The sequence below is a fragment of the Amblyraja radiata genome, chromosome 2, assembly GCF_010909765.2.
Source record: "Amblyraja radiata isolate CabotCenter1 chromosome 2, sAmbRad1.1.pri, whole genome shotgun sequence".
Classification (NCBI taxonomy): Eukaryota; Metazoa; Chordata; class Chondrichthyes; order Rajiformes; family Rajidae; genus Amblyraja; species Amblyraja radiata.
The window spans coordinates 29,379,185-29,392,375 of NC_045957.1; the positions used below are offsets into that span (position 1 = coordinate 29,379,185).

Consider the following 13,191-nt stretch of genomic DNA (forward strand, 5'->3'; position numbering starts at 1 on the left):
TCGCGCTCCATCCCTCCCCTACCCTAGATGTCCTACCAGTTTCACGATCGTCCTTCTTAGTTTCACTGTTTCACTCGTCAGGTCAACACCCTTCCTCAGACTCTGAAGAAGGGTCTCGACCCAAAACGTCACCCATTCCTTCTCTCCAGGGATGCTGCCTGACCCGCTCAGTTACTCCAGCATTTTGTGTCTATGCCTCACTGTGCTGCTCCCTAGGGAGTTCCAGAACTTAGACCCAATGGCAATGATGTACCAGTGATATGTTCCCAAGTCAGGATGGTGTACGCCTTGCAATGAAAGCTACTGGTGGTAATGACTATATAATGCTTCATGTTCCAAACCAGCTTGGATTAACTCCAAGATATATTGTAGTAAGCGGAAAGTAATTGACAAAGTACCAGGCTGCGATTTCAGCTGAACGGTATCCAGTTGTGAAATATGACTCAACCCAGCTGAGCGGGATTTCAGTTGAGAAATGAAAGCCAAGGCACGATCACCTTCAGGCTTCTGAAGGGCTGAGAGATATGGACGATGCAGATGCAAGCAGGCTACTTAACTGGAACTGTGAGCCATGAGCTTGAGGAGCAACGTGTTATAATTAACAACTCCTGCCCCCAGGATGAAACAGAAAGAAAATATTTTCTTCACTGAACGGTGGCTGTTCACACGGAGCCTCAAGGAGAGCTGTTAGTGAATTGAATCAAGCATTTCTCCAGGCGACTCGACTGTGAAAACAGCATGCCAATGAGAGGAACTGGTCAACAATATGTGTTGTGAATTAGTTGGGCGCTATTGCTTGACTCAGCAAGAAAAATATAATTATTGGAGACTACAATGGTGTTGATGCAAATTTGGAATCATTTATGTTTCTCTTTGGAAATACATGGAGGACTCAACTCAGCAAGAGGTTGGACAGTCGAAGTAGCTCAACTTGACAGACACAAAATGCTGGAGTAGCTCAGTGGGCCAGGCAACATCTCTGGAGAGAAGGAATGGGTGACATTTCGAGTCGAGACCGGTCAGACTGAAGAAGGGTTTTGAAGGATATGGGCCAAAAGCAGGCAGGTGGGACTAGTGCGGATGGGGCATGTTGGTCAGTGTTGGGCCGAAGGGCCTGTTTCCACGCTGTATGACTCTATGACTATATGACTCTATATCAAGATGGAGTTGTGGTCAGGCCTGTAACTTCAAGAGTCAAGAGTGTTTGATTGTCAGATGTATTGACAGTGGAACAATGAAATACTTGCTTGTTGAGCATAACAGGCCTGTAAATGCATTAACACACAGATAATATATATAATCAGAAATATAATAATTTAATAATTAGTTATACTAGGTAATCATAATAGTGCAAAAACCAACGTTCGTATGGAGTGCAACCAAAGACACAATCCAAAGATGATCAGAGTTGTTGATGTTAGTGTTGCGTGGTGTTCAGGAGCTTAATGGTTGCTGAGAAAACTCCCAGTGGTAGAGTTGCTGCCTTACAGCATCAGACACCTGGGTTTGATCCTGACTATGGGTGCTGTCCACGGGTATGGAGTTTGATCTTTACGGAAGCCTATTAATCTCCAATCCTATACGTCTTTGGTGAATGGGAGGAAACTCTGTGCTGACAGCACCCGTGGTCAGGATGCAGATGTCTGAAGGAGGGTTCTGACCTGAATCGTCACCTATCCATGTTTTCTCGGGCAGCTGCCTGTCCCACTCAGTTTAGTTTATTAGTTTAGTTTAGAGATACAGCGTGGAAACAGGCCCTATCGGCCCACTGGGTCTGCACCGACCAGCGAACCCCGCACATTAACACTATCCTATACTCCACTAGGGACAATCTTTTACATTTACCAAGCCAATTAACCTACATACCTATACGCCTTCAGAGTGTGGGAGGAAACCAAAGATCTCGGAGAAAACCTACGTAGGTCACGGAGAGAATGTACAAACTCCGTACAGACAGCACCCGTAGTCGGGATCGAACCCGGGTCTCCGGCGCAGAATTCGCTGCAAGGCGGCAACTCTACCGCTGCGCCACCGTGTCGCCAAGATTACTCCAGCATTTTGTGTCTTTCTTTTGCTTTTATTGATCGGTATTTTTTTTGGACGTGACAGCAACACAGCAAGTCGACTTAATAAGAGGCAGAGGAGTATCGTACGTTGAAGGTCTGGCAATGAATTTCACACTACAGTAATCACTAGCTCATCCGTATCATTCTTCAAGAATTAGGCTTAGGCCATGCAATTGGTTGACGATAATATTTGATTTCACCTTGTCTGAATGATTTTGCTAGCCCTAATGAAATTCAAAATAATAAATAATCTGGTATTAGTAGCAGCATTTATTTATTTTCTTGATGGATCATTTCAACTGTGTACCATCGAGGACCCGTATTACACGCAAATTCAATTTATCTTTGCTTGTATAGGAAGGGATGACACAGCAATTGATCATGTTTCTATCTCAGAGTACCACAGGTGTGACATCACTCTAGTTCCAATATATCACTTAATCCTGCCAAAATTGAACATTACTGCTGAGGTGAAACTAAAATAACAGCAGTGAAATGTCTCAATCTTCAGTTACGATTGGTATTATCAAATCCTCTGCAGCAAAATGATTTGCGATTCTTCAAGGGAGTTTTGGATAGGCACGTGGATATGCAGGTAGTGGGGGGATGCGGATTATCCATATTTCAAAAAAGACAGTGGCCAATTAACCTACAAACCTGCACATTATAGGTACAGCGATAGGAAAGGTTTAGAGGGATATGTGCCAATAGCAGGTAAATGGGACTAGCTTAGATGGGACATTGTGGTCGGCATGGACGAGCTGGATCAATGGGCCTGTTTCCAAGCTATATCACTCTATGACTTCCTTGGAATGCGGCAGGAAATCGGAGAGCCGAAGGAAATCCACAGGGTCACCGAATTCATTCAACAGTATCTTCTATCATTCAAGATACTGAAGCTTAAAGCCTGAACTTCTAGCAGCCATTTCTTAAATCCCAAAGCTTAGCGTTGCTTTGATTTAGTAGTATAAAGGAACTGGATGCTGGCTTATATCAAAGAAAGACACAAACTCAGTGGGTCAGGCAGCATCCCTGGAGAGCACGGATAGTCGGGTCGGGACCCTTCTTCAGATTGATTGCAGGTGGGGGTGGGGGTTTAGGGGTAGGGAAAGAAAACTGGCAGAGAGGAGGACCAGGAGAGATAGTGGCCGGTAATTGGTGAACAGAGCCGAGGGGAATCTTTTCGATAAGCACAGTGTTCGACAAAGTCCAGAGATGAAAAGACAGAGTAGTATGTTTACATCAAAGATAGACACAAAGTAAAAAAGTAAAAAAGAAAGGGTGTCAGGATCTGGGATGAAAAATACGAAGTTGGTATATCCCTTTTGCGCAGTTTTCATAATAGAGCTTTTGTTTCTTTTCTTTCTTTCTTTTCTATGGTTTATTTCTTAACTTTTTTCCCTAACTATTGTTTTTTTTTAAATTTTATTGATCATTCTTTTACACTAACACAACTCTCTCTCACTTTCTCTTCTTCCTTTATTTCTATCTTTCCTTAAAGCTTAAAAAATGAAGGGGTACAATAAATGTAATAAGATATATGTGGCTTGTACTACTGTAATTTACTGTACTTCTAATAAATAAAAATATATTTTTTTTAATTAAAAAAAAAAGAAAAAGATAGACACAAAGTTCTGGAGTAACTCAGCAGGTCAGGCAGCATCTCTGGAGAAAAAGGATAGCTGATGTTTGGGGTTGGGTCCCTTCTTCAGACATTTAGGCGTGTCCATTTTCTCCAGAGATGCTGCGTGACCCGCTGAGTTACTCCAGCACTTTGTGTCCACCTTGGGTACAAACTAGCATCTGCAGTTCTTTGTTTCTATACTAATTTTACATATCTGTTGTGCTGCTGCAAGTAAGATTTTCATTGTTCCCTTTTGGGGCATATGAGAATAAAATGCTCTTGACTCTCGGTTTGAGCCCAAAAGGAATGAGAGTTGCAAATCGTGAAGCTTGAGGATAGAAAAGTGGTGAATAGTGAAGCTGGAGCAAGGAACTTTTGCTTTGATTTACCTCATCAGTTTATTCCTTCCTGCCTCAGCATTCACCTTAAGGGCCTGTCCCACTGTACGAGGTAATCCAAGAGTTCTCCCGAGTTTTTCCCTGATTCGAACTCGGAGAATGTCCGTAGCGGGTCCGTAGGAGTTTGTGGATGTCTCGTAGCGGCTCGTACGAGTAACGGTAGGTACTCAGGAAATCCGGTAAACTCGTGACGTTTTTTCCACACTGTGAAAAATGTCCACGAATATAAAAATACTCGTGATGAAAACAATTGTTACTTTTTACTCGTACGCGCCACTACGAGACATCCACAAACTCCTACGGACCCGCTACGGACATTCTCCGAGTTCGAATCAGGGGAAAACTCGGGAGCACTCTTGAATGGCCTCGTACAATGGGACAGGCCCATTACTCTTTCCAAACTCATTGAGAATACGATACATAATAATAAAGCGAGCTTTCTGACAGCTTGGGCGTCAATAAATTCATATAAAAATCCCACCGCGATGCAAGTGCGTGTGAAAACATGGGCTGCAGCCATTTATCACCGTGGGTTTAACTTTCACTTCCCTTTAATCTGCTTTAAAATCTTAATTGCCTAATAAGAAATATCCACATTGATAATGAGCAGAAGGGATGGACATTTTGCACGATAAACTGTGATGCACCAGCATTTCAGTCCCAGGAAACAAGCATCTGTATAATAACAGCACACAACACAATGAATATCGCCTCCAGACCCATATCAATTATCCTGCCTGGTTACTGTTCCCAGAGAAAAGGGTTCGTTCATTCATTAGTACAGCTAGCTAGAGTCATAGTCAAAAAGTCATTGAGTCATACTACATGGAAACGGGCCCTTCAACCCAGCTGGCCCATGCCGAGCAAGTTGCCCCTTCTACACTAGACCCACCTGCCTGCATTTGCCCCATAGGTTTAAGTTGAGAGGAAAGGAGTTTTAAAGTGGGTTCGTTTGAGGGATTTTTTTTTTTACACAGAGTGTGGTTGATATCCTAGAGTCATAGTCATACAGTATGGATACAGGCCCTTCAGCCCCTCACTGACCAACCTGCCTCATCTACATTAGTCCCTCCTGCCTGTGTATGGCCCATATTTCTTGAAACATTTCCTATCCATGTACATGTTCAAATGTCTTTGAAATGTTGTTATAGTTGCTGCCTCAACTACCTCCACTGGAAGCACATTCCATGTACCCACCACTCTGTATGGCGGAGTAGACTTGATGGGCTGAAAGGCTTAATTCTGCTCCTATGACTTAGGAACTTTTGTGACCACAGAGCCTGAGCCTACCGGAACTATACAATGAGATAAAGTCCTCCATCGTATTACACTGCTCAATTGTCCAGCTGAGGTGTTAAACCAAGACCTTGCATGTGCAGACCTGATGACTGCTTCACCAAATGAGTAGGTTTACCTATGATGAACATTTGTCAGCACTGGATCTGTACTCGCTGGAGTTTAGAAGAATTAGGGGGGACCTCATTGAAACAAACAGAATAGTGAAAGGCTTGAACAGGGTGGATGTGGAGAGGATGTTTCCACTAGTGGGAGAGTCTAGGACTGGAGGTCATTGCCTTAGAATTAAAGGATGTTCTTTTAGGAAGGAGATGAGGAAAAACATTGTTAGTCAGAAGGTGGTGAATCTGTGGAATTATTTGCCACGGAAGGCTGTGGAGGCCAAGTCAGTGGATATTTTTAAGGTAGAGATAAAGGGATTTTTGATTAGTACAGGTGTCAGAGGTTATGGGGAGAAGGCAGGAGAATAGGGTTAGAAGGGAGAGATAGATCAGCCATGATTGAATGGTGGAGTAGAGTTGATGGATCGAAACGTCATCGATTCCTTTTCTCCAGTAATGCTGTCTGACCCGCTGAAAAGGAATAGATGACGTTTCGTGTCGGAACTCTTCTCCAGACCAGTCTGATGAAGGGTCCCGAACCGAAATGTCACCCTACCTTTTTCTCCAGAGATGCTACCTGACCCACTGAGTTACTCCAGCACATTGTGTCTATCTTTCTATTAAGGCTGATCTGCCTTAAGCTTCAGCTCCTCTTCCTTGCCAGTCTCCTTGGCTCTCAGCTCCCCGACCTTACAAATATCTATCTAGTTCCTCTTCAAGTCCTGCCAAAGAATTATCCCTCGCAACTCTCCGGATGTGAAGACAATTATGGACATCGGCCACCCTCTTCCAGAAAAAAAGTTGCTGGAATGCTGCTCAGATTTAAATGACTTTTAAATGTTTTTTGAGGGAGGAATATTTTGCATGAACAGCGACGCACTGATGGTAAATGCCTCCCTTGTCTGGTACAGAGGTCATTTCGCTCATTGTGCTTCCTATTACACTCGAGCAGCTGGGTTAAACGCAGTGATGACTTGGGACGCTGGAGACACCGAGACAGGTGGTGTATTCTGCAGAGTTCAGTGAAGGTCAGGAACAAAGCAGAGGTAAAATGAGACTGTTTAATTTTGACTGCCGAAGTCATTCTTGTTTTACATGGCAGGCTGCGGAGAAATGATTGCTCCAAGCGACAATTTGCTAAAGCTGTCCTGATTCACAAGGGAAGGGAATATTATAGGTGGCTTTGGCAACCTTGGACTAGATAAGGGTCACCGGCAGAACTGCTGCATTGCCGGTATGTCTGAATATTGGATGAGGGAAAGAAATGTATCCCCCAATTCCCTCCACTGAAAGAGCAACCACCATGAACTACACATCGATAGCACCCGAGGTCAGGATCAAACCCAGGTCTCTGGCCATGTGAGGAAGCATCTCCACCAGCTGCACCACTGTGTCGGTCTCCTATCATTAGAATTGTCTGAGACCTCCTATCATTCTTCCAAACTAACATATGACTACTCAATACAATTTCTCTTCATTTTCCAAGGAATCATTCAAGTAAACCTCTGTTGCACTCCCTTCGTGGTGACATCTGCACAAGACCGCAAGAAATTCCACGTGGACATGTGAGCAATTTTGGGCCCCATATCTGAAGAAGAATTTTCTGGTGTTGGAGAAGGTCCAGAGGAGGTTTACGAGAATGATCCCAGGAATGATTGGGTTAACGTATGGTGAACGTTTGACGGCACTGGTCCTGTACTCGCTGGAGTTTAGAAGATTAAGGGGGTGGACCTGATTGAAACTTACCAAATAGTGAATGGCCAAAATGCTGATTTCACCATTTCTCACATGGTAACCAAACTAATAGTCAGAACTAAACAATGTTTGAACATATGTACACCCGAAGGTTGGTGGGTGTGGAGAGGATTTTTCCAATAGTGGATGAGTCTAGGACCAGAGGGCACACTCAGAATAAAAGGACGCACCTTTAGAAAGGAGATGAGGATGAATTTCTTTAGCCAGAGGATGGTGAGTCTGTGAAATTCATTGCCACAGATGGCGATTCACAGATCCTGATTAGTACGGGTGTCAAGGGTTATGGGGAACAAGCAGGAGAATGGGGTTGAGAGGGAAAGATAGATTAGCCATGACTGAATGGCAGAGTAGGCTCGATGGGCGATATGGCATACTTCTGCTCCTATGACGTATGAACTGATGAACTGCACTTGAATTTGGTGGCCTTGCACCTTGCTTGAAGTGGTAAGAAACTGCACTTGAATTTGGTGGCCTTGCACCCTGCTTGAAATGGAATTTCAAGGAATAACCGTGAGTCAACAGCCAGCCCACCAGCCATGAGTGAATGAGCTGCCAGCACAACAGGCTTGAGTGAGTGACTGAGCCGCCAGTCCAAGAATCCATTCAGCCCACAATGTCCATACTAGCCCTCTGGAAACCAGTCCCTTCAGCGCACAACACCCACACTAGCGCTCCAGAAAGCCCCCCCCCCACTGGCCACCAATATTGGAATTGGTGGAGAGATGGAATATTGCGTTGGGTGGACCAGCCCATGTGATGCTGGGACCCAACTGGCCCCACTTAGTCTAGTTTACAGTAAAAATTAATGATTTAGATGAAGGGATTAAAAGTAACTTTAGAAAATTTGCAGATGACACAAAGCTGTCATGCTTTGTGTGAACTGTGAAGAGGGTGCTATGAAGATGCAGGATGACATGGACAGGTTGGGTGAGTGGGCAGATGCATGGCAGATGCAGTTTAATGTGGATAAATGTGAAGTTATCCACTTTGGTGGCAAGAACAGAAGGCAGATTATTATCGTAATGGTGTCATGTTAGGAAAAGGGGAAGTACAACGAGATCTGGGTGTCCTTGTACATCAGTCACTGAAAGTAAGCATGCAATTACAGCAGGCGGTGAAGAAAGCTAATGGCATATTGGCCTTCCTAACAAGAGGAGGGACTGTCATATGTTGAAAGAATGGAGCGACTGGGCTTGTATACACTGGAATTTAGAAGGATGAGACGGGATCTTATTGAAACATGTAAGATTATTAAGGGATTGGACACACTTGAGGCAGGAAACATGGTCCCGATGTTGGGGGAGTCCAGAACCGTGGCCACAGTTTAAGAATAAGAGGTAGGCCATTTAGAACGGAGATGAGGAAAAACATTTTCACCCAGAGAGTTGTGAAACTGTGGAATTCTCTGCCTCAGAAGGCAGTGGAGGCTGATTCTCTGGATGCTTTCAAGACAAAGTTAGATAGAGCTCTTAAAAATAGCGGAGTCAAGGGATATGGGAAGTAGACAGGAACGGGCTACTGATTGTGGATGATCAGCCATGATCACAGTGAATGGCGGTGCTGGCTCGAAGGGCTGGATGCACCTATTGTTTATTGTCTATTGTATCTCTAAAAACTAAAACTAATAAACTTAACATATATGGGGCCCAAAACTGCTCACAATATTTCCAATGAGACCTCACCAGTGCATTATAAAGCATCAGCATGCCATCCTGACTGTAGTGTTCCTATGTCAATAGATAAGGTAACATTTAGATGTTTTTAATCATGTCATAATCTGGTCCAGCTCTAAACTAAACTCATTTCTTGGTTGTTAATGGGTGAACATGTTTCCTTCCACAGGAGCTGGTTGGGAGTAACCCTCCGCAGAGGAATTGGAAAGGGATAGCAATTGCACTGCTGGTTATTCTTGTCATCTGCTCACTGATTGTAACCTCTGTCATCCTCCTTACTCCAGGTAAGCAGTTTTATTATTAAACCTCTCTGTGAGAAACATAAAGACGTAAGGAACAGCTAATGATGGTTTATGTGCGGATGTGCGGGAGTGGGCGCCGTCTGTGTATGGCAGCCTGCCCGCAGTCCGCCTCTACACCTTTCTTTATTTTATTTTATGTTAGTGGAGGCCTTCTATGTGGGGGGTGGGGAAGGGGGAAACTTTATTCTTAGTCCCCTACCTGGTCGGAGAGGCAGCATCCCTCCGTGCTGTTTCTTCGCCCCATCCTCGCGGCCTACCACCGAAAGGGGAGCGGCGTTTTCCTGTCGGGACCGGCTGGGACTACAGCTTCGGCGGCGGTGGCGCAGCGCTGGGATACCAACAAGGAGCGGGCGATGCCTACCGGGTCGCCGTGCGGTAAGCTCCGGAGCGCTTTGGTCGCCGACTTCCAACATCGCGGAGCTGTGGCTGCGGGCGTTCGGCCGCGGGCGGCGCTGGATTTGGATTTGGAGCGCCGCAGAGCCAGAGATCGAGTTCGCCGGGGTCGGAGCTCCAGCCGGCGCGGCCGGAGGACTACGAGTGCCGCGGTCTCCGCTCTCCGGGGAGGGGACAGCCGCTCCAGACTTTTCCAAGCCGCTGAGGAATGTTTCACCCGACGCCGATGTTTCACCTTTACGGCAAGAGGGCCCTGAAAATCATCGGACTGGCTGCACGGCCACAGATGGGCCCTGACCTCGGGATGTTTCACAGAGGAAGAGGACTTAACTTTCTGGTGCCTTTCCCCCGCAGTGGAAATGTTTTGATTCTGCTGTGGGGGGATGTTTGTGTTGAACCCTGTAATATGTTGTGTCCATTTTTATTCTTTTTTTTTTAAAAACCTTTTTCTATGGTTTGCAATGGAACTTATTATTATTTAAATTATGTAAAGCGCTTTGGGGTCAATGCAAATTGGCTTAAAATGCGCTATATAAATAAAGTTTACTTACTTACTTACTTACTTCACAAAACAAGACATAAAGTGCTGGAGTAACTCAACGGGTCAACCATCATCCCTGGAGATCATGGATAGCTGACGTTTCGGGTCAGGTCCCTTCTTCAGACTGATTTTCGAACCCTCCCACCTACATTCCTTCCTCTTGCTTCACAATTCTAAAGGGCCTGTCGCACTTTCACGACCTAATTCACGACCTCTGCCGAGTTTGCCCTTGACTCGTACTCGCAGCACGGTTGTCACGAGGTCGTAGGAGGTCGTAGCAGGCCGTGATGCTAGTCGTAGGTACTCGTGGCATCAAGTAAGTCGCGGCGTTTTTTTAAGCCTGATGAAAAACGTCCACGAGTAAAAAAGGTTGTGAATAGGTCGTGGAAGTGGGACAGGCCCTTAACCTCTTCAATCCTTTTGTCGCACACCATCTGTCTTTTCACCTCTGACCTATACCCAATAGCGACCCCACTGCAAGGCTTTGTCAAGTTCCTCCTCTCTTCCAGCTTTCTTCACCCACCGCTCATCCCCCACACAATCATCAGACGAAGCGTTGCAGTGGAGCAACGGTTGAGTTGCTGCCTCACAGCACCAGAGAGCAGGCTTTGATCCTGACCACGGATGCTGTCTGCATGGAGTCTGTATGTTCTCCCAGTGACTGCGTGGGTTTCCTCCGGGTGCTCCGGTTTCCTTCCACATTCCAAAGACGTACATGTTTGCAGCTTAATTGGCCTCTGTAAATTGTCCCCAGTGTGTAGAGAGCTGATACAAAAGGGGGAAAACATAATACCAGAGTGAACGGGTAAATTGTGGCCTCGGCAAATTGTCCCTAGTGTGTAAGATAGAACTAGTGTATGGGTGATCGCTGGTCGGCGCGGACTTGGTGGGCTGCAGGGCTTGTTTCTACGCTATATTTTTAAACTAAACTTAAACTGAGGGTGCCGACCCAATACATCAACTGTCCATGGTCTCCAGAGATGCTGCCTGACCCGCTGAGTTACTCCAGCACCTTGTGGCCTTTTCTGTGAGTGGTGGACTCGATGACCAGTGTTAGTGTTGATCTGTTTGTAACTTGCTGCAATTGTCCTCATTTGGAGGAGTGTCCATGCCATTATCTTGCATGAAACTACTATCGAGGTCCTTGTGGCCTGTGACAGCTAAGTACTCACTGACACTAGAGGATATAAATGAGGCATTTGGCTGTGCAGTAAGTTATTTCTCAGTCACCATTATGCAGGCAATGAATCAGGCAAATTGTACATACGTGAGAGTATAAGACCGAGAAGAGAAACTGTTGTGTTTCTACAGTGTGATAAGGATGATAAAATCTGCATTGATGTGGCAGCTTGCACATCAAGGCTGGATATCCAACAGAGCATTCTCAACCGAGCATTGGCTAACATGGCTTGTGAGACAACTCTCATTTGTTAACCAATGTGTGAGTCCAGATGAGGGATGACTGGGCCAGCACAGTGGCACAGCGGTAGAGCTGCTGCCTTACAGCACCAGAGTTTGATCCCGACTATGGGTGCTGTCTGTACGAAGTTTGCACGTTCTCTCTGTGACCGTGTTGGTTTTCTCCGGGTGCTCCGGTTTCCACCCACACTCCAAAGACATGCAGGTTTGTAGGTAAATTGGCATCTGTAAATTGTAAATTGTCCCTAGTGTGTACGATAGTGCTGGCGTATGGGGTGATCGCTGGCTGGCGTGGACTCGGTGGGCCAAAGTGTCCTGTTCCCTCGCCAAATCTCTAACGTCTAAAGTCTAAACTCTCCCTCGATCCATGTTGAACAATACCATGAGATACTAAGCAACAAAAGAAGAGTCTCCATGCCGACACTTGGGTGGTACAGTTCCGCAGCTGGTAGAGCTTATGCCTCACAGCGCCAGAAACACAGGTTCAATCCTCACTTCGGGTGCTGTCTATGTGGAGTTTACACGTTGTCCCTGCAACCGTGTGGGTTTTCTCCGGGTGCGCCGGTTTCCTCGCACATCCCAAAGAACGCCGGTTTGTAGGTTAATTGGCTTCTGTAAGATTGCCTCTGGTGCGTAGGGAGTGAATGCGAAAGTGGGATAACATAGAACTAGTGTAAGCGGGTGATCGATGGTCAGTGTGGACTCTGTGTGCTGAAGGGCCTGCGTCCATGCCACATTTTAAAATAGATTTGACTCTCACTGAATACTAGTGAGTGAACAGAGAGTGAAGCTCGCTGTTCAACACCTGGAGCAGGGTTGACATCCATTATATGATGCAGGAGCTTTACCATTAGTTAAACTTATATATGAATTGTAAGCACATTCATTTTGAGTGCAATGCAACAGACAGAGAATTGACCTGACAATGCATCTGCTTAGCAATCAGTAAATGATTCAGATGCACAGTCATTGGAGGTTCCACCATTCTCTCCAAATAATACAAGGGCAATGTGGACAGCTCTCGAGAAAATGCAGATTGAGTTTTATTTACCACATTCAGGCCTCCCTGTGAATTCTTGCCAGATGATGTGTACTTAGGTTAATCTCACAAAGTGCAAAGTGTTTTGGGTGTTGTTGCACAAGGAGGAAAGAAGCTCTTCAGAGAAGGGTGGCTGTGGAACAGCGGTCAAGTTGCTGCCTTACAGCGCCAGAGACCCCGGTTCCATCCTGACTGCGGTGCCGTCTGTACGTAGTTTGTACGTTCTCGCTGTGACCCCGTGGGTTTGGTCCGGGTAAACTGGTTTCCTCCCACATTCCAAAGACATAGAGGTGTTTAGGTTAATTGGCATTTGTAGTTTGGATATACTGCATGGAAACAGGTCCCTCGGCCAAGCGAGTCCACACCCACCATCGATCACCCATTCACACTAGTTCTATGATATCCCACATTTTCATCCACTTACTCCTTGCTACGGGCAATTTTATAGAGGCCAATTAACCCATAAACTCGCACTTCTTTGAGATGTTGGAGGAAACGGAGCACCCGGAGGAAACCCACGCTGTCACAGGGTGAACATGCAAACTCCACACAGACAACACCTGAGGTCAGGATTGAACCCGGGC

The 13,191-nt window shown here is 45.7% G+C and overlaps 1 protein-coding gene across 5 annotated transcripts in view; it reads left to right on the forward strand.

Annotated features, from left to right (window-relative positions):
* dpp6 (dipeptidyl peptidase like 6) overlaps positions 1–13,191 on the forward strand; it is a 1,023,588-nt gene that overhangs the window by 682,050 nt on the left and 328,347 nt on the right. For all 5 annotated transcript variants that reach the window (XM_033044183.1, XM_033044163.1, XM_033044144.1 and 2 more), the window contains exon 2: positions 9,083–9,197. In XM_033044183.1, the coding sequence (XP_032900074.1) occupies positions 9,083–9,197 (115 nt within the window). The remainder of the gene's footprint in view (positions 1–9,082; positions 9,198–13,191) is intronic.